At 34.3% G+C, this 27843-nt stretch overlaps 2 protein-coding genes and 1 long non-coding RNA gene across 3 annotated transcripts; 2 read left to right on the plus strand and 1 right to left on the minus strand.

Moving 5' to 3' along the window:
- Nucleotides 1-1775: 1775 nt before the first annotated feature.
- Nucleotides 1776-19842, minus strand: LOC128169359 (uncharacterized). Its single transcript, XM_052835515.1, has 13 exons — nucleotides 19839-19842; nucleotides 19411-19632; nucleotides 19012-19263; nucleotides 18616-18759; nucleotides 18202-18426; nucleotides 17449-17703; nucleotides 17265-17330; nucleotides 16763-16993; nucleotides 16225-16479; nucleotides 15605-15736; nucleotides 10946-10965; nucleotides 2197-2352; nucleotides 1776-1850 (listed from the first exon to the last, which is right to left on the minus strand). The coding sequence occupies exons 1-13, from the start codon at nucleotides 19840-19842 to the stop codon at nucleotides 1839-1841; spliced, it is 1974 nt and encodes a 657-aa protein (XP_052691475.1). The 3' UTR covers nucleotides 1776-1838.
- On the plus strand, nucleotides 2491-3052 carry LOC128169336 (uncharacterized). The gene is made up of 2 exons (XR_008241525.1): nucleotides 2491-2856; nucleotides 2989-3052. It is a non-coding gene; the product is annotated as an uncharacterized LOC128169336 (long non-coding RNA).
- LOC128169325 (uncharacterized) lies at nucleotides 4248-5888 on the plus strand. Its single transcript, XM_052835487.1, has 2 exons — nucleotides 4248-4895; nucleotides 5315-5888. The coding sequence occupies exons 1-2, from the start codon at nucleotides 4286-4288 to the stop codon at nucleotides 5335-5337; spliced, it is 633 nt and encodes a 210-aa protein (XP_052691447.1). The 5' UTR covers nucleotides 4248-4285; the 3' UTR covers nucleotides 5338-5888.
- Nucleotides 19843-27843: the final 8001 nt, after the last annotated feature.

A 27843-nucleotide genomic window follows, 5' to 3' on the forward strand; every position in this document is an offset into this window, starting at 1 on the left:
ATATAATTCACTTATAACGTTAAGATACATTCCCTGAGAACTATCGACAAGTATGCAGATCATGACGACAAAGTTTATTATGACGTCAAATCGTATGAAGTACAGACAAGTGACATTCTACACATCGCTGTAAAATCAATCGGGAAGCCTTAACATGCCCGCGCATCTATTCCATGATTCACTTGCTCAATTCCCAATAAATCGTTTTTATTAAAATTCTCAGATTTCCTATATTTTAAATCTGCCTGTATAATGCTTACGGGTCAATTTTACATGACATTCAAGTCTCATGACATCATCTATGCGATAATGAACATAATGCAATCTAATTTATGAGAGAAACTGTTCAACTGTTGACTTTTTATGGGTAGTTGCTTTACGTCTATTTTTCGTTGTCATACTTTTTATAAAGCTATACAGAAACTACGTTTTATTGTGCAGAATGACATATAACTTAAACACAGCATGCTTCAGTAACACCCCTATGTTTGTAATTTTGTTTGTAATTTTGTGGTATTTTTCTATTATTCATTGACGTATCATCCATACCCCTAAGTTTCTACAGAACATGTGTTAAATTTTCTTCAAAGAATATATAAAAAAATATTTCTTATATTCAGTAACTAGTGTATTCTCACTATATAACTCTGTATAGACGATTAATCAATAATTGTAATATTAGCTCGTCCAAAAAGTATAGACCGGTTAGGAATAATATTTAGGGAATAATCCTTCTATTCCAATTAATCGCTTCTGATTTGTTGATTCCTAAATGATGACTTAAAAGAACTCTTCGCGACTCCAAAACAAGGTGACGTCAGAATAGACAGCCAGTCAATGTAAGTTAACAACGGACGCGCAATGCAACAGTGTGCTATCATAACGGATATAAAGATTTACGAATTACTGTGAATTAAAATCCGGTAGAACATCTGTATGTTAATTCTCAGGGGCGGCTAAATATCACCAGTGACCGTTTGATGCTGAGGATATTTTGTATATGGACTTTGCACGAAATTGATTTCATGAATTCTTTGTTGAGCTGAGAAAATCACGGAGATCTGTTTCGAAATTACTTTCTTAAATTTTGGTTTGTTTCTTCATGTAAAAAAAAAAAAAAATTGTTGACTGTGTTTTCGGGTCGGGTCCCTCAAGGGCTAATATAATCAATGTTGCCCTCAACACCAGTCAATATTTTTATATATAATTTTTGGAATAAATTTTACTTTTGCCTCACACAGGACATGAAATTGTTATTTTCTAAGCAACACTCTTATAACGTTGCTTGTTTGTACAAATTACAACACAGGACAAATCGGAAGATTTCATATAGCACTTGCTTGTTTATGTTGGCATTTTGGTGGTGTAGAAAAGAAATCCTTTTATGAAATTTATATAACATTGTTTGAATTATCACTATTCGTTAGTAATTTTGCAAGCAAATAATTCAAGAAAATAAACTAAATTCAAAATGGGAAAAGTAATAAAACCAGCCCAAAAAGAAATACATATGTACTTTATATTATGTTACATAGTAGCATGTTGTTATCAATACGGGACAAAATTCCCTTTTTAATTGCTAGAGAACTGTTACATTATAAAAAAGGAAAGTACAGTCCTGCTCTAGTATACACACATATGAAGAGGAAAAAATGCACACACATGTTGATATACATTTTGTTTGAATAAAATGCCAAGCGGATAATGTAGACATAGACGCAAAACAACAATTTTATTTAAAGACTCATATTTAAAAGCCGTTTCCTGTTAATTGGAAAAAAAAGTATGTTGCGTGGTGTTTTAGTTCTTTGTTTTTTTCTTTGGTTCTTTTCCTTGGTTTATGTGTGCATCTGTAATCAAAGTGAAATAATTTTATGCAAACAAATTATTTATATTTTGTTCCTTGCTCTCTTTCTCTCTTTTTCTCTCTTTCCATCTTTTTGTTTCTCTTTTTGTTTCTCTTTTTGTTTCTCTCTCTCTCTCTCTCTCTCTCTCTCTCTCTCTCTCTCTCTCTCTCTCTCTCTCTCTCTGTCTCTGTCGTCTGACTCTTTTTTTCTTTCTTTCTTTTTTCTCTCTCTCTAATATATTAGTTTTGCACATTTAACACTTTTTGTCTCCATTATTCTTTTTTTGTAAGGAATGTTGAAAAAATTAAATATATATATATATTTTCCTCTTCCTGATTGTATCACTTACCGCAAAACTGTTACATGTCTTCAGAGGAAGTTTTAGATTTGATATGGTGAACGTTTCCCTATATCGTACTTTAATGCGGATAGCCTCAGTTACAGAGCCATAGTTGGTACGTGCATATATGCGGCCATGAAAAGGACCAACGACATCTTGATTATACTGCAAAGTAAGAAACAGATAATTCGAATAATTAAATACATTAAATTAGATTGATATTCTTATTACCCATGAACAATTTATAACATTTTACTGAACTTGTTTTAAAATTAGTATGATTTTATGCATATATTTGTCGCAGTTGTCATATAAAAGTTTCATACTTTGCATATTTATATTTGGCGCGCATTGCCAATGGAGCGTGTATGAGGGATGAATGAGTGAACGTATGAATGAGTTTTGGGTTAGTCACGTGAGGATTTTGTTTACAGGTGTATGTTGACCACGTGTTTATTCTTTACTACTATATTACAGCTGACCAATAGAAATTTACGACTGAATTCATTAATATGCATGACTTTACTAACTCACTATAAATAGCAAAAATCCCGCCAATTCCCCAACCCCACGACTTTTACCTTCATGGTAGACACAGTGAAGTGTATCTTTACCTTACCTGTACAAGATATTTCATATATTTTGTTAACTCATAGTTCTGGATACCTGGTAAGCTTCCGTTTACCTTGTAATTGAAATATATTAATTGTAAATTACTTTTAATTCATTTTATTCAAATATTCTAAATTACCGTGCGATGTTGCGTATGAATTGTGAGTGTGAGTGTGTTTGTACTTATAGGTTTTATTTGATAATATACAATCCTCGAAATAAAGAACCAGTGAATACATGTAGCTGAAATCAGTACCAGCGTTATTTATTCATACCTGACCCTGCGACAATGGCGCCCACGTTAATTTTGAGGAACCAGGATCCAGAACCCATTACGAGGACGGTGACTAACGCCCAGTGAGGTTGCTGACCGTTCTATATTTTGGTAGGCCTACCGATACAAGAAATACTACCAGGAGTGGTACTTGGAATTCCACCCGAGGTTAGTCCATTCATTGCCGGCAAAACTAATACGGAAAAAAGTGATTTGTAAAAATTTCACCAAAGTGTGCAGTATTTTGTTCTGAAACACCGCCAAAACCGTATTTAGCGTTACTCTTAAACTGGTTGGGAACCCACGGATGCGTGCAGTCTATTGTTTCCAGTGCCGCATACCGAGTTTATAGTGAGTACTCATCAGAAAAATCCGTTACTGTGTTTCGTAATGAATTAGTTCAGTTTTCATTCACAGCCGCGGAGGACCAGTGAGGAGTGATTCTTTCTCGACGTCGATCGTTTATTGAGCTCAATTAAAAATTAAAAATCATAAAAAAAAAAAAAATTGTTGTGCACTTCATATGATATTAAATGTGTTGTGTTTAAAAAAAATGTCTGTGTACTTGTATCTGTTGTATATATGTTATTTTCTTTGTGTGTGAGAGTTTGAGTTATACCGGCCGGTGGTGTGCAAGGTGCGAGAATTGTATTATTTTGATCGGGCTCGATAATCATATAATTCTGACGTCAGTGTTTGTTTATAGTGATAACTTCCGGTATTTCAAAAACGTGGTTTATGATGTACAATTTACCTTGTTTCGTTTGAATTTGACATTGTCATCAGAAATAAGGACTGTTTATACTATTTGTGTGTGCAAATATGCCATCTTATGTATTGTATGTCATTTATTTTTCGTTTTGAACAGTCAGTTTTGATTTAAATACCCCTCGCCCACCCCACCCTGTCCCTGTGCGCTATCACTTTTGATTTGCAGCTTTACTAACAGGACTGAAAGACAAATTGACAGACAAGCAGGTCTTTACTGTGTTGTTGCTAAGGTTTGTTTTCTTTAATCAGAGTTTGCACTGTGGTCAATTATTTGAATGTTGTACAGGTTGATCATGAGATTGTATGCATGTGTTTGATTGATATTTTGACAAAGTTTGATAGAGAGTGTATGTGTTTCATTCCCGACAGATGCGCTTTGCGATAATTGCTTTTGTTTGGCTTGCGATTTGTTTTCAATTTTTGAATCATTGTGGTTGTAAGATGGCAGAAGGTGCAGGGAAGGGAGAAAATCCTGAAAGTAGGAAAGAACTACAGGTTCTCATTGATCAAATCAACTCAGAACCACATTACAGAGTGATTCCGAAAGATGAGTATGAGATGTTAGTTAAGAACAGTCACATGTCGACTAAGCCTCCCATAACAAGTACCCCTAGGGCTCCCTTTGCTCATTTAGGTATTGGTGCTAAGCCTAAATTTTCACCTAGAGTATCCTTACCAACCCCTGGGTTACTTAATACATCTGCTCTATATCAGAACCCCAATTCAAACCCTGTGAATCTCTCTACATACCAGAACCCCAACCCAACCCCTGTAAAACTCCCAACATTTAGTGGAGAACAAATTCAAAAGGGTGAAGTAAGTTTTGACGTGTGGTCATATGAAGTTAGATGTTTAAAAACTCAGTATCCTGAAAGTGTTATTTTACAGTCTGTTAGAAGCTCTTTGAAAGGTACTGCCAGGGAGATGCTGATTCCTCTCGGAGAAACAGCGACAGTTGACATCATTCTTCAGAAACTTGATGACTTTTACGGAAACGTCTACACTGCAGAAAACATTATGCAGAGTTTCTACAGTGATTACCAAAGAGAAGGTGAGAGTATTGTTACTTTTGGGTCAAGATTAGAACAAACAGTTTCTAGAGCAATTAGATTTGGACACATTGATGAGGTTGCAAAGGATGCAATGTTACGATCAAAGTTTTGGTCAGGATTAAGAAATCATGAGTTAAGAAATGCAACACGAAACAAATATGAAACTGTGAAAGATTTTCATTCTCTTTTAAGAGAAATTAGACAGATTGAACATGAAGAGAAAAACTTGAAAATAGAAACCACAAAGCCTGTTCAGAGCAATACTGTGTGTACTGAAATTGAAGATCATGTGTCAAACTTTGATTTGAAAGAGCAACTTACTGAATTACTTGGTCAGATGAAAAAACTTGATGCACGAATGAGTAGGTTGGAACAAGATCATGAGAATTTATCTAATGCTAATAGAGATTCTTTTCAGACACAAACTCAGAATTCCTTTAGTGGAAATAGGGGCAATTCCTATGGCTACAGGAAAAGTGACCAGCGTTTTCGAGGAAGAGGAAGTTTCCGACAACAGTCTGGTAATAACAGAGGTTATGGTAACAACCAAAGAGGTAAACCTTTAAACTAGTTTCATCTTCTGTTGCGGGGCGAACAGGAGATAAATTCAAGAAAAGCCCTTACTCAACAAAACCACAAAATGGAAATTTGTTGGACAGACTAGTTGGTGGTTCTAACGAATCAGAAATCATTGTTTCTGGAGTAAAGACAAAAGCACTTATTGACTCTGGCTCAGTTGTTACTTGTATATCAGAAGAATTTTATAATTCATTACACCCAAAGCCAGAACTTTTCAGTATTACAGAATTTGGATTAAGTGTACATAGTGCTAATGGGGGTGAATTACCCTACAGAGGATACATTGAATTAGACATATGTGTACCATGTCTACATAACGGTACACACTGTATTCCTGCTCTTGTGGTACCACAAACAAACTATTCAAAAAGTGTTCCTATCATTATTGGTACTAATTTTATTCGTATTTGTAGGGATGTTTACGACTCCTCGCAGTTCCCCGAGATAGATGTACCAGATGAATGGAAGCTTGCTTTTGACAGTATGTGTGATGAAACACCAGTTAAGGCAGCAAACAATCACACTGTTCAGATTGCTCCAAATGAGACCAAGGTGATCAGAGGTATTGTAAGAAATGTTCACAATATTGACTATGCTTTAACTGAACAGACAGATACTACTTTATCTGGAAGTATTGTAGTCTGTCCAAGAGTTGTTCCCCTTGGAAAGGGTAGAAATTCAGTTACAATCCCTGTTCGTGTGTGCAATTTGTCTGCTTCTGTTGTGCGAATCCCTCCTAGATCATTATTATGTTCTGTACATGGAGTTAAAATAGTAGATACATGGACTCCTGACTCATCAGAAGCAGGAAAGAAGCCCAAAGTGTCACTGAAGGATTTGGACATCACAATTGCAGAGGATCATCTTACCCCAGATCAAGTAAGTAAAACAAGGGAATTTCTTTCCCACTGGACGCACTTGTTTTCAGATGGCCCCACAGACATTGGGAAGACCAATCTGCTGAAGCATAGCATCAAACTGACCGACAACACTCCATTCAAGGAACCTTACAGACGAATACCACCTGGAATGTTTGCCGAGGTACGTCAGCATGTGCAAGAGATGTTAGATGTAGAGGCTATTCGTCCCTCACAGAGTCCATATTCTTCCAACATTGTCTTGGTAAGGAAGAAGGATGGTAGCCTTCGCTTCTGCATTGACTATAGAAAGCTCAATTCAAGGACCATCAAAGATGCTTACAATCTCCCTAGGATAGATGACACCATTGACCGACTTGTTGGATCAAAATATTTTTCAAAGTTAGATTTGACCAGCTCTTATTGGCAGGTAGAATTAGAGGAAGAAGACAAAGAAAAGACAGCCTTTTCAGTAAGTGGTATTGGACATTTTGAGTGTAACAGAATGGGATTTGGCCTCACCAATGCCCCAGCAACTTTTCAACGACTTATGGAACGCTGTATGGGTGAGTTAAACCTTAGAGACTGTTTAGTATTTTTGGATGACATCTTAATCTTTTCAAAGACATTTGACGAACATCTTGACAGACTGACAGCTGTATTTGAAAGACTTGAAAAACATTGTCTAAAACTTAAAGCTAAGAAATGTGAGTTCTTAAAGAAAAGTGTTACCTATCTTGGTCATGTGGTAAGTGATGTAGGAGTAGCTACTGATCCTGAGAAGACCAAGGCCATCACAACTTGGCCAGTACCCTACAACATTAAGACTCTGAGGACCTTTCTGGGCTTTGCAGGATATTATCGAAGGTATGTACAAAACTACTCAAAGATAGTCAAACCTTTGAATGACCTTTTGAAAGGTCACTCTACACAGAAAGGGAAGCCTAAAGGCAAGCCACCAGACTGGAAATGGGGTCAGGAAGAAGAAGAAGCTTTTCAGCTTATTAAGGAGAGACTGTCTTCCCCACCAATTTTAGCTTACGCTGACTTTGATGTTCCATTTATTCTCCATACAGATGCTTCTTCACAAGGACTTGGAGCTGTCCTTTACCAATTACAGAATGGCCAGAAGAGAGTCATCGCCTATGCCAGTCGAGGACTGAAGAACAGTGAGCGGAACTATCCAGCACACAAATTGGAATTCCTTTCCCTGAAGTGGGCAGTGACAGAAAAATTTCATGAATACCTGTACGGAAATTCATTTGAAGTTGTTACCGACAACAACCCGCTCACATATGTTCTCACCTCAGCCAAACTTGACGCAACCGGCCATAGATGGTTAGCTTCATTGAGCAACTACAACTTCTCTCTTCGCTACCGTAAAGGTGCGCACAATGCAGATGCTGATGGTTTATCTAGACGACCACAGGACATAATGGAGGTCACTCCTGATGTTGTCAGTTCCATCTGTAGTGCCTGCACCATAGACAGAAGCAATTGTCCTTATCTGGAAAACATATTTCTTCCAACATTTACACCAACTTGTAATTCGGTAAGTGCACTTGTTCATAGCAATGCAGACAGAAATGCACATTCCCCTTCTTCTTTAGTCCAAAATAATGAAACAGTTCAGATAGAAGATACATGTTTACTATCTGATGTCAATTGGGCCAAAGAACAGCATAGAGACAAAACAATTAGAAGGGTTATTGATCTGTTACAGGGAGATTATCTACCCTCAAGCACAGAACTAAAATCTGAATCTGCAGATGTTTGTAAATATTTCAGGGAATCTGACAAGTTGTATTTACAGAACGGTGTATTGTATAGAAAATCTGTGTTGAATAATAATAATGTCAAACAACTTGTTTTACCAGTACATTACAGAGATATTGTTTTCAAGCTCCTCCATACCAACTTGGGACATTTTGGCAGAGATAGAACTCTACATCTCATCAGAGAGAGGTTCTACTGGCCTGGTCTAGAACAAGATATAGGTGAAAGAATTAGAAATTGTGACAGATGTGTGAAGTTTAAAACTCCTGAAAAATTTTCATCAGAACTTGTCAACATCAAATCTTATCAAGCTTTAGATTTAGTATGCATTGATTTTTTGTCACTTGAAAAGAGCAAAGGTGGTTATGAAAATATTTTAGTAATAACAGATCACTTCACTAGGTATGCTCAAGCTTTTCCTACTAGAAACCAAACTGCTAAAACTACTGCTAAGATACTTTTTGAAGAATTTATAGTACACTATGGCTTTCCTACTAGACTTCACAGTGACCAGGGCAGAAATTTCACCAGTCATGTTATCAAAGAGCTATGCAAGTTAGCTGGAGTGCAGCAGTCTCGCACTACTCCCTACCATCCGATGGGAAATGGTATGGTTGAGCGGTTTAACCAGACACTTATCCATATGATCGGTACCTTAAACAACAAACAGAAAGAGGATTGGAAATCCCATGTAAGTAGTCTCGTCCATGCATACAATGCAACCAAACATGACAGCACTGGCTATACCCCTTTCTATTTAATGTTTGGTAGACACCCGCGGTTGTCGATTGACGCGTATTTATGTCTCGATAACGACAATACTGAAAAATCCAACAGTTATGACAATTATGCAAAGAAACTTGAAAAACGATTAGAATTTGCATATAAGATTGCTTCTCGTGAAGCTGACAATAGTGCTGTTCGGCATAAGCATCGTTTCGACAGAAAAGTTCGCGAGACTTCTGTGCGTGTTGGAGACCGAGTATTAATACGCAACGTAGGTCTAAAAGGTAAGCAAAAACTGGCTGATAAGTGGGCCAGAGACCCGTACATAGTTGTCAGTCAGCCCAATTCAGAAATTCCAGTGTTTAGAGTTAAGAAAGAATATGGTCAGGGGAAAACAAAAGTTCTCCACAGAAATATGTTATTACCCATTTCATACATCCCCAATTTCTCAGATGTAGAGCAGTCTCAGTCCAACAAAAGTGTTAAGCCCAACCCAGGTATAGAGCAGGTACATGAATCTGATGAGACCCCTAGTCCAAACCAAATGGTGTTATATGATTCTGATTCATCTTCAGATTCTGAGTCTTCTGACAGTGATCATGCATATGTGATTCCACAGAGAAGGGTAGGTCATGACACTGTTCAAAACTCAGCTCCCAGTGTTATACATGGTACAGCCAATAATTTTGAGAAAAGTACTTTATACAGCCCTGCTGATACTTGTACTCCATCATCCTTGAATAGGAATGTATCATTTGATAGTACTTATGTTCGACCACGGAGACAGATAAAACCCCCAGACAGGTATGGAGACTGGGTCTCTCATCAAGTAACATCAGAGGTGTACTATGTTTGAATTTTGCAGGGGAGAATGTCATAGAAGTGTTTTAATAAGGTCTTGTTTAATTTTCGTGTTTGTATTGTGTTTAAAATGTCAGGAGCCATTTTCCCAAGCAGGGGAGAATGTCGCAGTTGTCATATAAAAGTTTCATACTTTGCATATTTATATTTGGCGCGCATTGCCAATGGAGCGTGTATGAGGGATGAATGAGTGAACGTATGAATGAGTTTTGGGTTAGTCACGTGAGGATTTTGTTTACAGGTGTATGTTGACCACGTGTTTATTCTTTACTACTATATTACAGCTGACCAATAGAAATTTACGACTGAATTCATTAATATGCATGACTTTACTAACTCACTATAAATAGCAAAAATCCCGCCAATTCCCCAACCCCACGACTTTTACCTTCATGGTAGACACAGTGAAGTGTATCTTTACCTTACCTGTACAAGATATTTCATATATTTTGTTAACTCATAGTTCTGGATACCTGGTAAGCTTCCGTTTACCTTGTAATTGAAATATATTAATTGTAAATTACTTTTAATTCATTTTATTCAAATATTCTAAATTACCGTGCGATGTTGCGTATGAATTGTGAGTGTGAGTGTGTTTGTACTTATAGGTTTTATTTGATAATATACAATCCTCGAAATAAAGAACCAGTGAATACATGTAGCTGAAATCAGTACCAGCGTTATTTATTCATACCTGACCCTGCGACATATTTAACTAGTAATGTGTATGTTATAAAAAAGAATAAACTCCAAACTTCGTATTTATATATATTTTGCAAAATTCGATGTATTAAATTTAGAATGTCTTTTTTTCTTACAGAAAATAATATTTTGTTATATTCCAATTTATAATCTGAAAATTAAATTGGTAAACGTTGCATTTTGATTGGTGCGTTCTAATTTGTAGGATACTGTACACAGGCAACACGCAATGCTGTATATACCATCGAACGTTTAACATACATGTACTAAAATTATCGTCTTGCTCAATAATATGCACCATTGACTATTTTCATCAATAAATATATATGTATATATACATAGATTTGTGATATTCAACATATATATCTGCGCGTATAATATGGTTTACGCAGCCCATGCAAAAAAAGATAATAAAATCAAGAAACAGGGAAAAAATCTAACAAAAAGCAAACAGACATTCAAGAAGGATTTTTTCAGTGAACAAGCAAAAACAAAACAATCACATATCACTTAAGCATAATACTAATTAGTTCTTGTGTAAAACTTACCTCAGTCTTTTCCATTTTGTCTGAGAGAAACAATACATCGAAATGTTCAGCTTTAACAATGGACATATGCAAGTAAGATAGGTCGGATGCCTGCTTTGGCAACGCGATGTATATATACACCACCCGGAGCCGTCCTTTGGAAGGAAACGTGAGTCCGTCCGCCGAATATATAGCACTGTAGTCAGTACTAATAATTGTACTGTTTGGTGAAATACTAATTGATGCAGAAGCACTACAAACGACTGTCAAAGAAAAAAAACCAGTGTATGTATATTATATCTATACATCGACATAAAGTAAACACTTTTAAATTCGTTACAATGACCTAAAAACAAGTAATATAATAAAAACAAGAGGCCCATGGGCCACATCGCTCACCTGAACAACAGTTCCTTGTAACATTACATTTCGTAGCATAATTATGCTTTTTCTATTTTAAACATTGAACCCCTTTCTGGGGACCCAGTTATGGTCCGAGGTTTATGGTTGGCTTGAACAACATAAATAGTAACATAGGAATGGTGGGACCGCACGTACACAACCTGAAAAACTGAACATAGCAGAGTTCCACTTCAAGAGGAATAACTCTCAGACTGTACAGAACACAAGAAAGATAACTTTTGGTTCCACTACATTAGAGTTTACACAATTTGAGGATCCTTGCATAGTAATCTCACAAACTGTAGCATTATAGTTCTCGAGAAAAACTTTTTAAAAACATTTTCAATATATCTTTCTATGTTAAACTTTGAACCCCTCTTGGGGCCACAGTATTAGTCCAGTGCTAAAGTTTTAATTATTTGGAATCTACATTATTTAAGGATGCTTGCCTAGTTATCTCACAAGCTGAAGCATTATAGTTCCCTAGAAAAAGATTTTTCAACATTTTCCCTCTATATTTCTATGCTAAACTTTGAACACCTCTTGGGGCCCCAGTATTAGATTGAGATCACGGCTTTTATAATTTCGAATCTACACTATTTGAGGGTGCTGACGTAGTTATCTGACAAATTGATGCATTGTAGTTCTCGAAAAGAAGATTTTTAAACATTTTCCATATATACCGGTACTTCTACATTTAACTTTAAACCCATCTTGGGTCTCTAGTATTAGTCCAGGGGTCACTATTTTAAAACTGTCGAACCTTCATTATCCAAGGTTGTATGCATGATAGTAATCTCACAAATTGAAGCATTGTAGTTCTCGAGAAGAAGATTTTTTAACATGTTACCTTTATATTTCTTTAATAAATTTTGACCCCATCTTGGGGCCCCAGTATTGGTCCGGGGGTCACGATTTTACCGATTAGGAATCTACATAAGCGAAGGATGCATGCATAGAAATTCCACAAACTAAAACATTGTAGTTCTTGAGAAGAACATTTTTAAACTTTTCCTTTATGTTTTTTAAAATGTTTAAATTTTGAACCCCTCTTGGTGCCCATCAATTGTCCGGGAGTTACAATTTTTTGAATCTACATTTTTAAAGGATGTACATGTATGCATAGTAATATCCCAAACAGTTGCACTATAGTTCTTGAGAAGAAGATTTTAAAACATTTTCCTACATATGTTAAAATCTAAACCCCTACTGGGGCCCCACTTTTTGTTCGGGGGTCACGATTTTTACAATCTTCACTATGTATACAACCTTTTGTGTATGTATTGGCATTTTTGGTGAAGTGGTTCTTGAGAAGAAAATTTTTAAACATTTTTCATATGTAGTTCTATGTTAAACTTTGAACCCCGCCTGGGGCCCCAGTCTTGGTCCGAGGGTCACGATTTCTACAATTTAGAATCTTCATTATACATACAAGCTTTTGTGTAAATATTGGCATTTCTGGTGCAGTGGTTCTTGAGAAGAAGATTTTTTAAACATTTTCCTAAGGTATTTCTACGTTAAACTTTGAACCCCGCCTGGGGCCCCAGTCTTGGTCCGAGGGGCACGATTTTTACAATTTAAAATCTTCACTATATATACAAGCTTTTGTGTAAATATTGGCATTTCTGGTGCAGTGGTTCTTGAGAAGAAGATTTTTTAAACATTTTCCTATGTATTTCTATGTTAAACTTTGAACCCCGCCTGGGGCCCCAGTTTTGGTCCGAGGGTCACGATTTTTACAATTTAGAATCTTCACTATATATACAAGCTTTTGTGTAAATATTGGCATTTCTGGTGCCGTGGTTCTTGAGAAGAAGATTTTTAAAGACATGCACCCTAAACTTACTGTTTCGCAATTATCTCCCTTTTGAAAAGGGCTGTGCCCTTTATTTTAACAATTTATAACCCCCTTACCATAAGGATGCTTTGTACCAAATTTGGTTAAATTTGGCCCAGTGGTTTTTGAGAAGAAGTTGAAAATGTGAAAAGTTTACAGACGGACGGACAGACAGACAGACGGACGGACGGACGGACGGACGACGGACAACGGGTGATCAGAAAAGCTCACTTGAACCTTCGGTTCAGGTGAGCTAAAAAGTTCAGATTATATTTTTCAACGTCCATAAGCATACATTAATTCTTTTAGTTTTAACGACTTTATCAAAACAAATAAATATGAATTTGATTTAAATAAATTTATAGAAGAACGTTGCATTATCTAACCAATATCAACAAAGAACTATCAGGAAAGGAACAGCTTAAATAATATCGCCAATATAATCAAAATAATATCAAGAAGGTAGGGCCTTGATAAATGATGAATCTAACCAATATCATCAAAATACTATCAGTAAGGTAGAGCCTTGATGAATCTTACCAATATACACAAAATATTATCCGGAAAGTAGAGCCTTTATGAATCTTACCGATATAAACAAAATACTATCAGTAAGGTAGAGCCTTGATGAAATTACCCATTGTAATTGAAATACTATCAGGATGGTAGACCCTTCATGTATTTAACAAATCAAATCAAAATATTATCAGGAGGTAGAACCTTGATAAATCTTACCAATATACACAAAATACTATCAGTAAGGTAGAGCCTTGATGAATCTTACCAATATACACAAAATACTATCATTAAGGCAGAGCCTTGATGAATCTTACCAATATACACAAAATACTATCAGTAAGGTAGAGCCTTGATGAATCTTACCAATATAAACAAAATACCATCAGTTAAGTAGAGCCTTGATGAATCTTACCAATATGATAAAAATACTATCAGAAAAATAGAGTCCTTACTTATAATTCGTATTAAAAAAAGCTATGATTAAATGGAGCTGTTATCATCTAGCATCTTGAAATATCTTACCAATATAATCAAAATACTATCAGGAAGGTAGAGCCTTGATGAATCTTACCAATATAAACAAAATACTATCAGGAAGGTAGAGCCTTGATGAATCTTACCAATATAAACAAAATACTATCAGGATGGTAGACCCTTGATGAATTTAACCAATATGATAAAAATACTATCAGAAAAATAGAGTCCTGACTTATAAATCCAATAAAAAAAAAGCTATGATTAAATGGAGCTGTTATCATCTAGCATCTTGAAATATCTTACCAATATAATCAAAATACTATCAGGAAGGTAGAGCCTTGATGAATCTTACCAATATAAACAAAATACTATCAGGAAGGTAGAGCCTTGATGAATCTTACCAATATAAACAAAATACTATCAGGATGGTAGACCCTTGATGAATTTAACCAATATGATAAAAATACTATCAGAAAAATAGAGTCCTGACTTATAAATCCAATAAAAAAAAAAGCTATGATTAAATGGAGCTGTTATCATCTAGCATCTTGAAATATCTTACCAATATAATCAAAATACTATCAGGAAGGTAGAGCCTTGATGAATCTAACCAATATAAACAAAAAACCATGGGGAAAAAAGAGCCTTAAACTAATAAACCAAAAAAAGAAAAAATATCGTGAAAAGACAGTCTTAAATTTTCTAGCCAATAAAAACCAAAGATATCTTTAAATTGGATCCTTGAATCATTAAGCAGGTATAAAACAATAGATAAAGTAGAGTCTCCAATTATCTAACCAACATAAACAAAAAGAGGAAAGTAGTCGTCAATTAGTTAACAAATATAAACAAAGAGTTACAGGAAAAGTAAAACTTTGAAATATCCAACAAATATTTACTTAATAATATCAGTAAAAAGAGCTTTAAAGAATCTAATCAATATAAAACACATAAATAAAAAGCAGAAAAAACTAAAATCATCTAATTTATATAAAAAAAAGTAGAGCCTTGTATTTACAAATATAAAAAGGGACTATCATAAAAATATAACCATGAATAATCTAAATAGTTTAAACTTAATACTATTAGGGGTAAAAATACACCTAAGGTTCACCTTAATTATAAAACCTTGATTTATTTAACTAACATCTCAACGGACTATCAGAAAAGGAAAACCCTCATGCTAGATTTACCTTAGCTATGAACCTTTTTAACCGGTATCAGTAATATCTACAAGGGAAGTAACGTACGCTTGGTATATCTGTCCTGATTATGAACTATGTATTATCTAACCAATATAATTAAACATTAATCAAGAAACTGAACTACACGAGGCATGTTTACCCAGACTATGAACCCTCTATCATCTAATAATCTAGATTATTATTGTCAAACTTGAATTTAAATAAATATTAAACTATCAGGAAACTGACATCTGCTCTTACCAGGCTCACATTCAGTCCCTTGGTAGCCATGTTTGCATTTTTGACAGACCCCTGTACCTGGGTAACATTGTTCACAGTTAATTGGGCAGGGACGAGTACACTGTGGCTCGGCTTTCACAGGGGCAGGGCAACCTGGGATAAAATTTATTAAAATACATATATTTGTATTTTAGTAAATGAATTCTGATTTCTCTCTCAACGTTTTCATCTCCACTACGTTTTATAAGATAACGACTAAATGATAACTCCAGGTAGGGGACAAATAGTTGAGAAGTCCACTTTTAAAAAGAAAATCAAAGCTTATTCACCTTAACTAGATGAAATAGACGGCTTAAAATCCTACAGAGGTAACACATTGTCACTAATTTTCTTTTTATTTTAGATGGTCTACGGTTTGTTATGATTATTTTTTCATTGACAGAAATAAAATATGTTTCTCATTTTTTTTTTTTATCAAAGACAACCAAAGGCTGTACATGTACGTTATTTAACATCGCTTTACAAAACAAAAAAAGAAAAAATAAAGAGCATGGGCATCATCAACAGTCCATATTCCTAATAAAACCATGAACTGTACTAAGTTAATGTTCCCTTTTAATCCAAATGTAATGCAAACATACCGTAAACTTCAACTTCACACAAATCAGCAAAGGCATATCGGGAATAATTTGCAGGGTAGGCAACTCCTTCTTTTCGTTCATTGTAGTAGGTGACGTGTCGTCCTTTAAATGGGCAGCTGATGTTTATCACGTCAGGGAGATTGTAGATTGTGTGCGCATGCTCGTGATAACAAAGGACGCCGTCGTGTCTATCCGTTGTGTTAGAAATATATAAGTAGAACCCAAGAGGCGACGATTTTTGCGGGTTGTGCTCATCTGTACAATATTATTTCAAATAGTCACAAAAGATGTCGGTATTAATGTCGAATGTTAAATATATGATTTGAAAAATAATGACCAGCTTTCTCAGATGTGAGAAAAGCAAACTATGTTTCAAAACTGTTTGAGCAAATTACTTGCATCTTTTTGTACTGTGTTTTAAAAAAAAATGACGTTCGCAGGATAGTTTTTACATTCTTTTTTAAAGTCAAGACGATCGAAATTAACAAAATAAGACAATTTAATTTTCAGAATAGAAAACATCGCTAACTCATCTTACTCCATGTTTGGTTCTCTGTCCTGAAATATATCGTGATGTGATCTATCCAGTAAAGATTTTTTAAATCAACTCGCCAATATGCTTGAGTTTTGTTGTTTAAAGTAGCTGAACATTGACCACCGCGAAACGTCCGATCAGATTTCTGGTTATCAACTGCCTTCTCTGAAGCGGAAGCGCCGGATCGCGTGGAAGACTGAAATGTTGGTTTCCAGAGAGCTAGATTTTCCAGATCTAACGAGAAAGACAAACATCAATTATCATATTGAATAAGACTTTGTTGAGAATAATAGAGCATTTGTTTGATATGCAATCAGCCACTGTTTGTGAGAGAAAATAGTAATCAACACAAAATGACAATCACAAAGAACAAATCAATTGACTAAATAAGACCAATAGTAGCCTAATTTATTTAATACCAGTTGGATGAACATATAAGTTAAATGTTAGAGAAAAAAGTAAATAGCAATAAATTGAAAAAAAAATCAATTCTAAAAGATCTTACAATTTTTGCAGATTGAGAGGCAAGGGACAGCACAATGCGGACCGTCAAATCCCGGAATAGGACAACCTGGATACAGAGAAAGACAAAGTATCGCTAGTTTCATATTTAAAAATGCCACTTGTTCGACAACGTAAGAAAAATTGAAAATGATGCTACAAAAAACGAAAATTTAAACAATACCTACCATACACTTCGACTTCACACAGAGCTGACTGAGCGTATTGACTGTACCCAGCTGGGTAGGTAGTGTTTGGGAGTCTTTCATTGTAATACGAGACATATTGACCAATCACAGGGCAGCTTATATCGAATGAGGGAGGTATAGTTGACCTTGTATGGTTTGTGTCTTTGAAGCAGACGACGCCCTCATTTTGATTGGTTGTGTTAGAAACTTTTAATGAAAAGCCTAAAAGTATCCCTGTAAAATTGTTGTTCTCATCTACAAATAAATAAAGAACCATTCTTAGTTAACACTATTTCGTTCTGTTTACAAGACTACAATTGAATAATCCTATAGGCAAAAAGTGAATATTCCAAACAAAGTACTGGTTGATTTATTGAAATCAAAAGCAAAGAAGGTATTTTCTAAATGATCACTAGAACATGACTAAATGACTTCAAAAACATGAGTAACTGAGTACTAAACAAGACGGCATTATCACTAGAACATGACTAAATATATGCATTGAATTTATGATCCAAGAACAAAACTTATATTATTGGTTGATAAAAGGAGTTATTCGTACATCTAAACAAAAACTAATGTTCATGTCAATAAAACTCAAATTATTTTAAAGAGAAAAAAAACTGTATACATACGTATAGTATTGTGGCGTATGACAGTTATGTGGTACACATATGAGTTTGTTAAGTTAATCATATCGCGTAACTAAATTATGCACATATATAAAAAATCATGGTACACAAAATCACTAACCCCATATCGAACTAGAAGTCAAGGCGTATACGGTTAACCTTTCAATTTTTCGCTTTTGTAAGAGGTCGACTCTCCAAAGAGCGAAGTTTTGGTGTTCTGCAGTCACAGCGCATTGACCTGAATACAAATTAAGGTCAGCCCTTTGACCATCAACAGCCTTCTTACTTTCGGTAGAAATGAAAAATTGCGATGATTGGAAGGTCGGTTTCTGCAGCCCCATATTTCCTAAAAGCAATTTGTAAAGATATATCAAAATAGTTTTGAATAAAAATTGTTTGAAAACAATAGAGTTAACTTACTGATCTTTTCTCCACTTTATTCTATGAGTAAGGGTATAACATACATGGAATCAAATTCTGTGAATGTTACTAGAATCATAAACAAAAAAATAAAACTTTGTAACAAAAGAAATACTTCTATCGTAATATTTGCACTTGTCTCCATAATATCCCGGGTTACAGGCTCCAATACATTCCCCGGTCTGCGGGTTACAGTAATGACATTTTTTCGGACATGGTTCGTTACAATTCCGTCCTTTGAAGCCAAGTTTTGGACATCCTTATTGAAATTAAGAATACATTTTCATATTTACTATTAATTTGATAAATGAGCAATATGTTTTGATTTTACTTAATGCCATGAACGGTAAGTTTAAATGAAATATGGTGCATTTTTCACGCATGTTAATGACAAAAATGTTCACCCCAATTTATATGTAGTTAACACATTTTTGCAAAAGTCAGATATGATTATAGACAAAAATGTTCGGTTATGAAAAAACTTGACATTTTTATGTGTATATCAACTTACCAAACACCTCAACTTCACACAGTTCAATATACGCTTCCTTTGAATAAGTGGGCTTCTGGGAGAGCTTGCCCTCTCTCGTGTTGTAATATATCACGTACCGGCCTACAACTTGACAGTCGATGTTTATAACGCTTTGTATGGAGCTGGCATCATTGTTTGCGTCATGATAACAGAGAAACCCGTTTCCTTTGTTTGTTGTGTTGGATACGTAAACAGAAAAACCCAGGAATCTGCTCGCATACTTGCTGGATTCTAGATCAATCAATTAAATATGTTTACCATAACTATTTGAAAATGTTTGTTTTTATTATAAGTACATACGCGATCTTATGTATCTAATAATACTTATGCTATTACAACTGATAATGATAACAATAATTATAACATCAGAAAACTCACTCCACGTTTTACCCTCTGTCCTGTAATATATCACGATGTTGTGTATAACTTGAATAGATTGGAGATCCACCATCCAAGTGGCGCCGTGTGGTGTCCCGTCAGAAATAGCACATTGGTTACCCGCCGCCGAGCGGTTGGACTTTAAATTATCTACCGCCCTATCTGGAGGATAAATGCTGATGCTTGGTATTTGCCAGGTTGGTTTTTTGTAGGCCAGGTTATCTACAATGATAAAAAGCAAAAATCGTGCATCTTAAAAACTAACTGTTGTTTTTTAACTTGATTGATTATATCAAAAACTGTCGGTAAAAACACCAAACTGATTTCGTGTGAATGTAGAATTTCAAGCAATAAGTAATACTTACAAATGCATTCTGTCAATGAAATCAATGTTAGAACGAGGGTGAAAAATACAGTTGTCCGTGTACCCATCGTTTTGATATATTCAAAGAAAATGGCAAAACATCGACATTTACCTCAATCTTTCTAAATACATTTTTTTTTTCGTTATGAATATGGATGCAAAATATGTCTTGCTAGCTAAAATTTTGTGAATTAAATTCTGATGTTTACCGTTTGAAGTTGTTTATTTCATTTTAACCAGTACGTGTTTACAACCTCCGAATTTAACGAACAATTTTATGAAAACCCTTCTCTTGTTTATGTTGTATTGATGTTGTTTTTACAGTTATTTTATTTCTATCTTTATATTCTAGGTGTCTTCGAGGCGCCACTATTTTATATTGAAACCATAATACCTAAAAATATTTTTTTTTGCCAACGCACTTCTTTTATTTCTATTTGAAATTTTAAAAAAAAACATTTCTTTAATCAAAAAAGATATATCATATTGTGTCCCAACAACTGAACGATATAGGAAAATAATAGAAATCCGTATTTATATAGTCATATCCAAAGTAGCATATATATATATATATATATACAACTTTTAGATGGGGGGGGGGGGACTTCATTGCTTGCACGGATCTAGAAAAATAAATCAGGATGAATCCGAGCGATATATAACCGTGACGTGTTATCTGGGGAGGGGGGGGGGCGAAACTTAAACTATAAAATTTAATAAATCTTTTTACAATACATTAACCAAAAAGTGACAAAACAAAGTTCTGGGTTTTTTTCAAAGATGAAATATGCAAGATTCTGTTTAATATCAAAATATGAATATTGCTGCATACCTAAATATACCATTAGCTAACAGATATAATAATCAAGGAATAAAGAACACTATGTTTGTTATGTTCTATTTAAAATTAATTAAACAAATAAAATCTGTGTACAGGCGAGATTTGTAAACAAAATAAAAATAATACTTCATAAACCCTAACAGCACGTTTTGACAACATCACAATCAGTGAATTTACACTGTCAGAAATATATATGAAAAGGAAAATATTAATCTTATCAACAAAAACCGGCTATCTTAACCAATTGTCCATTTTTTAAAAATATAATTGAAATAGTATTATTTTACAACCATAATGTATCATTATTCTTTTGCAAATATCTGGATTATTTTCACGAAAACTATTTAAAACTATTTCAGTTTCAGTTTTCTATGTCGAAATGAAATTATACAATCTTTTTTTCTTTTACGTTTCTTGATAACACACTAAATTACTGTACCATTTTAAAGACTTTTTTCTTTTATATAGGTACCACATACCAACATAGTTCATAACAATATTTTTATTAGTAAACAACATATGAAAACAAACTACATGTATTTAAAATCATAGTTGTTTCGAATTTTAAAAAATTGACATGAAACGGACGCATGCTTTTTGAATATTCATGTGCACTTTGATATTAAACTTTCATGTAAACAACAACTCAGTACAAAAAAACATTAAATTATACATGTCCTTTTAACATATAATTGATGTCTGTTTTCGTGGTTTTTCTACCATTTTTTTATTGAAAAATAATAAAGCAAATAGTAAACAAAATACTGATTTTGCACAATTTGAGAAAAAAAAGTAAAAAACAACAAAGAACAACACTTGAAACTTGATAATAAATCAGCTGATCTTTTCGTATGTTATGGAAGATTATTTCTATTTCTTTTTTATAATGAGATATATGCAAGTGCAATCTAGCACATTATTTCTTCTAATTGTTGTTTTGAAAAAAAAAATATAATAAGGACACTTGCAAAACAAAATCATTGATCATCGATTTGCCAAAATAATTTTCATGAAAAAGTTTATGCAAGAGGCAATTTACACTCAAAAAGTTGTGATAATGAATCCATTTTGATTTTTAAAAACAATTACACAAATTTTACCGGAAACAGATGATTGCTTGATCAAATTCATTGAAAGGGCATGGTCAGGATTTTGGTAAATAATTATTTTTACTATTCTAATGTTTAGAATGCTTCACTAAGGCATGTTTCATAGTCAACCAGAATTTAAGTGTATTTCGTTGGTTATAAGCGAGTTACAGAGCTTACAGTTCTTTGCTATATAAAGAAAGCTTTTGTTGACCTTTTGAGTGTTGAAGTGAAATTTCCAGTTTTATACTAAAATAAATGTGCTCAACATTACAAACTGTTCATTTATGCTTAAATTGAATAAAACGATATACAAAACAGCCTCAATAGATTTTTACTGGTATAATGTACATAATTTAACAAAAACAGGACACGAGCCTTCGCGGGCATGTCAAGGCTTCCCGATGGATTTTACAGCGATATGTAGAAAGTCACTTGTCTGTACTTCATACGATATGAAGTCATATTTAACTTCGACGTCACGATCTGCATTCCTGTCGATAGTTCTCAGAGAATGTATCTTAACATAAAAAGTGAATTATATCAAACCAGTATAATACTGCATGTTCCCTTAACATAGATGGTACCGTTAATGCTAGACGTGCAAAATTCATACATATTAAAAACCAGTATCAAATAATCGGAAGTTTTAAAGGTTCGTCTTAAGTAAATGACTATCTATAAACTATTGGTTTGGAGACTCCCCCTGGTACATGTAAACAACTGAATGAATAAATTTAAATGCACGTAAAACCACATTGGCACAGGTGAAAGATCAATACAATGTTCGAATATTTTACGCAAAATTGGTAGAGAGTATAAGTACCAATGTGAATCGTGCTTAGGAAACCTACGGATTAACCCCAATGTTCTGTAAATCGCTTTTGATTAGTAAAAATGTACATTATTTTGATGATTTTGTGGAATGTTTCAACAATATCTTCCATAAACAAAATATATATTTCTTTCCCAAGCAAGAACTTCAAAGTATATAACTTAACAAAGGATTTTTCTTAAAATTATGTATGATTTAATGTCATTAATCACCTGCGCCGATGCGATTTAAATAGATCATTGGCAATATTAGGATTCGCCCGTCATGTGATTAAAAAGTACACATGGCGTCAAAAAAGTGCATCAAATATTATGCTTAACATCGGTGTCAATAAATGTAACACAAATTTTAAGAAATACTCCCGGTCCAAGTATTTATGCAATGATTCAAATAGTATCGTTTTCCAGCACTATTTTAGCATCGGGACGCCTTAACATTGCTGCGTTGTTTACATGACAAAGAATTATGCTCTTTGTATCTTGTATATAACTCTACGACTGACTCTCAAATTTAATTTGATCATTAGAAATGCATTCCTAAGACATTGTAGATAATAAAAACAGATAAAAAGAATTTGACCAAAATTTTATTTTATATATTTTGGAGATTGTGTTTAGTATGATTTATTGTTTTTTACTTATAAAGTAAAGACGATACAACAAATTGCGTATCATAATTTACAAATACCACAAAGGGCAAAAATTGCTTTGTATCTACATTCTGAGCGTTACTGTAATTTACGCATAATTAAGGTTTTCCGCTTTCAGCGGAAAACCTTACTATTATTCTGAAAAATTTTCAAATTTCTTATTTTTTTTTTTTCTTCTAGACGCCAACTTTGATCCTTAATATCTCGCTCGTTTGTTCACCGATTGTTTTGAAATTTTCAGGACTGATAACATGCCGCATGATGTTGTCGTTGCATATTTTAGTTGAGGAAAATCCCTATCCGGTTTTGAGTTATTCCCCTTTTAGTAAAATTTAATGACTTCTTTTGTCCAGGGGGTTTAGCTTTAACGATGACTGGCAGAGTCTCAAATATGGGCTGGTTTGGAAGCTAATACATTGAATTTGTGCGAGATATATTTTATTTATTATTTAAATGCAAATAAAAGGGGTGGTATAGATGTCGAAACAAAGGTAAGGAAAAAAATCAAAAAAATTCGCGTATTTTCCGTGTTAGTTTTCTACCTGATAAAAATTTGTTATAACATGTATTTTAAAAGTTCTTGGTCTTACCCAGACCTTTCATTCGGTATACCGAAAAAGGGGCTGGCCCTTAGAATTAGGGAGTTGGAGGCGTCCAAAGTTTCTTGTCAATAACTTAAAAAGGAATAAATATTTCTAATGCATTATTGAAGCAAAGTTGTAAAGAAATTAATTTTGAATCCTTCTGTAGTATTCAATTTAATGTTATCGTAATTTATAGTCAGTATTTGCAGAAACAATTGTTGTCAGTTCGGTCCATTTTTCTGGGGGTGCGCACGTTTATGAGGTTATGAAAGGGCTTCTTGTAATGCACTAACTGATACATGTAGCGCGCAAAAATAATTCCGCATAAAATTCCCAAATGTTTTTATACATAATTATGTACATTTTCATTTCATATAGATAAACCTCTTTGACCTTATTTTTGTTGTTTGTTTCATAACTGTGCCCCTTTCTATATTTAGATGCATTACGAGACTCAGGTAACCGATCGATAGGAGAGTCGCTAGCTGTATTCAGGCCGTCGCCTAGACGACAGTGCATGTGCTTGTAGAGCTGGACGTACACGTTTAACGCCCCGCTGTGTTACTGTGACAGAGACATTTTGAATTGTTTCAGTACTGGGAGATGTGTTAATAAAATGGTTCCAATGCATGGTAATTAAACTCAACTTTTCTACAATACGTATACACGGCCGTCATATAAAGCGCAATGTGTATTACTGACATGACAATTTAAACGAACGCGGGATTGCTCCCGATAGAACAATTCTTTTAAAGCAAAAAAAAAAAAATACTGATTTGCGATGGATATAATATAATTATCATCGTGGAGATGATTTTAAAAAGTGAACTTAATATTCGTATACGATAATATTTGAATCCAAAGCCGCTAGTTTTAAGTTACGGTTATTAGGGATATTAATTATGACTTGCCCCGCGTTTCAGGTTTTTTACTTGCAAAGCATCTACAAACGAAAATACCAAACAACCTTCAGCAGCAACTTATAAATTATTTATTCCATACACAATTCTAAAGAGGTAATTAAATAAATTTTATAAATGCTTTATACTTGTATTCGCTATCTTCCATGGAAAAAAGTGGCATGGAAAAAATGTTGTTCAATGTTCATCAAACACGCTGTAGCCTTAGCAATCGAAAATAATTAACAAACTGTATATTGATAGATTGACATATCAACAAACATTCAGACCCGCATTGTGTTTTCTTACAAGTTCTATAAAACGTAGACTCAATGACTTTACCGTGTTCCGTCTGGGTTATTTTGAATCACGTGTGTACGTTATGTGTAGCCATATAGATGAACACTTTAAGTGTTTAAATTTCAAAAGAAATTGTGTACATGCAGAGCATTGCAATGCTAGGACAATAAAATTCCAACAATATATATGATGAGGCCGGTCAGACTGATACTGGTTCTGCTTGTTCTACAAATAGCGAATGTAAGACGAAGTATTTGGGTGTTATATTTTAAACAAATATAAGTATTGCTTTCTTAAAAGCTTGCATTACTCAACAAAGTATTTTATTGGGATCATTCTTAGTTACCTTAGCTGCATATATGTACCGCTCTGTCTGTATCCCGGAAAAATTGACTACCATCCGAAATTTTTCATACAAGGTCTACAGACTTGCAGCTAACATTACCTTTAAAAATACATTTTAGAATTTGCCGCTGTTTATAAATTCATTAAAAAGACGCGCAGAATCAAGTGGTTATATGGCGTTTGATATGGGATTTATAACGTCTATTTATATTGTTTTCATTAAAATTATTTCGTTATTTCAAGCTTGTGGGTGGAATGAAATCAGTTTCACATGTTATATGACATAAAGATGTCCTCTCCCCACTTTTTCTGTAAGCAACTATTTTTATAAAATTTACATAAAAAAAATTGAATTATCATGGAGTTAAAATGGTATGAAAATCATGAAATTATAAGTGAAATCTTCAAAAATTTTGGAAAATTCAATTTTTTTTTCTTTTGTTGCTTGTCAAGATTTGTTGGATGAGTTTGCCCTCCCCCCTTTCAAAAACGATGCTACGTACTTGGAAATTACTCATTTCTTTATTCCCCTCTTTAATAATCAAAACAAACTAACATAACCGATCCAGATAAATATAATTACATGTATCAAAAATAAACTTAAAAAACAAACTACACATTCATCCTTCACCCACAATATTGCCTTTTTAGCTCACCGAGACGAAGTCAAGGAGAGCTTATGCTATACCCTCGGCGTCGGCGGTGGCGTCAGCGTCGGCGTCGGCGTCCGGACCTGGTTAAAGTTTTTGTTGCAGGTCCTGTATCTAAGCTATTACTTGTCCTATCTTCACCAAACTTGCATGGATGATGCATCTGGACCTACTTATGGACTTGAAAGACTTGGATGCTGAATCTGGGTCCTAAATTTCAGATGCTGGAGGAGGTTAAGGTTGTTGGACCAGGTTAAAGTTTTTGTTGCAGGTGCCCTTTGATAGCAGTATCTTAGTTACTGCTGGTCTGTACTTCACCAAACTTGCATGGATGGTGTGCCTTATGATACTGATGCACCAGACAGGCTTGAGTGCTGAATCTGAGCTATACTTTTCGGATGCTGGAGGAGGTTAAGGTTTTCGGAGCAGGTTAAAGTTTTTGTTGCGGGTGCCCATTGATAGCAATATCTAAGTTACTACTGGTCTTAACTTCACCAAACTTGTATGGATGGTGCGTCTTATGATACTGATGCACCTGACAAGCTTGAATGCTGAATCTGAGCAATAGGTTTCGGATGCTGGAAGAGGTTAAGGTTTTTAGAGCTGGTTAAAGTTTTTGTTGCAGGTTCCCTCTGATGATTATATCTTAGTTACTACTGGTCCTAACTTCACCAAACTTGTATGGATGGTGCGTCTTATGATACTGATGCACCTGACAAGCTTGAATGCTGAATCTGAGCAATAGGTTTCGGATGCTGGAGGAGGTTAAGGTTTTAAGAGCTGGTTAAATAAAGTTTTTGAAACAGGTGCCCTCTGATGATGATATCTTAGTTATTACTTGTCCTTACTTCACCAGACTTCCATGGATGGTGTGTCTTATGATACTGATGCACCTGACAGGCTTGAATGCATAGTCTGGTTTCGGATGCTGGATAAAGTTAAGTTTTTAGGAACAGGTCACATGTTTAATAGATGATAGTACTATTTCAAACTTGCATAGTTGATTTAACTGTAATATGAATGAATCGCAGAGGTACTGTAGCTTCAGATGCAGAGCTTGATCTCCATTATCAAGGATGCTAAAAAATAAATCTTAGTTATTACTGGTCCTAACTTCACCAAACTTGAATGGATGGTGTGTCTTATGATACAGATGCACCTGACAGGCATGGATGCTGAATCTGAGCCATAGGTTGCGGATGCTGGAGGAAGTTAAGGTTTTAATTGCTAGTGCCCTCTGATGATGATATCTTAGTTATTACTGGTCTGAACTTCACCAAAATTGCATGGATGATGCGTCTTATGATACCAATGCACCTGATGGGCTTGAATGCTGAATCTGAGCCATAGGTTTCGGATGCTGGATGAGGTTTAGTTTTTTGGAACAGGTCACATGTTTTATAGATGATAGCTTGCATAGTTGATTTAACTTTATTATAAATTAAATGCAGAGGTTGCTTCAGAAGCAGAGCCTGATCTCCATTATCAAGGATGCTAAAGAAATCTCCTACCTCACTCAAACCAGCTCGATAGATAGATGTGTTTGTTGATAAATGATATAACATGATTCCTATGATAAAGTATTGTATGATATGAAACAATATTGTTTGATATGATACAATATGATATCATATGTTATATTATAAAAAGTTATACGATACGATATGATATTGTATCAATTTATTTGATATTTTATGATATGATTATGTATCATGATATTGTTATGTATAGTATTGTATATTATGATACAATATTGTATAATATTATATTGTATTTTTAATTTATTATTTTATCACATGATACAATTACATAAGATATTGCTAAATATTATATTATATCCTATGATACAATATTGTATATTCTATAATATTGTATCAT

The sequence above is a fragment of the Crassostrea angulata genome, unplaced genomic scaffold (genome assembly GCF_025612915.1).
Source record: "Crassostrea angulata isolate pt1a10 unplaced genomic scaffold, ASM2561291v2 HiC_scaffold_118, whole genome shotgun sequence".
Taxonomy (NCBI): Eukaryota; Metazoa; Mollusca; class Bivalvia; order Ostreida; family Ostreidae; genus Magallana; species Magallana angulata.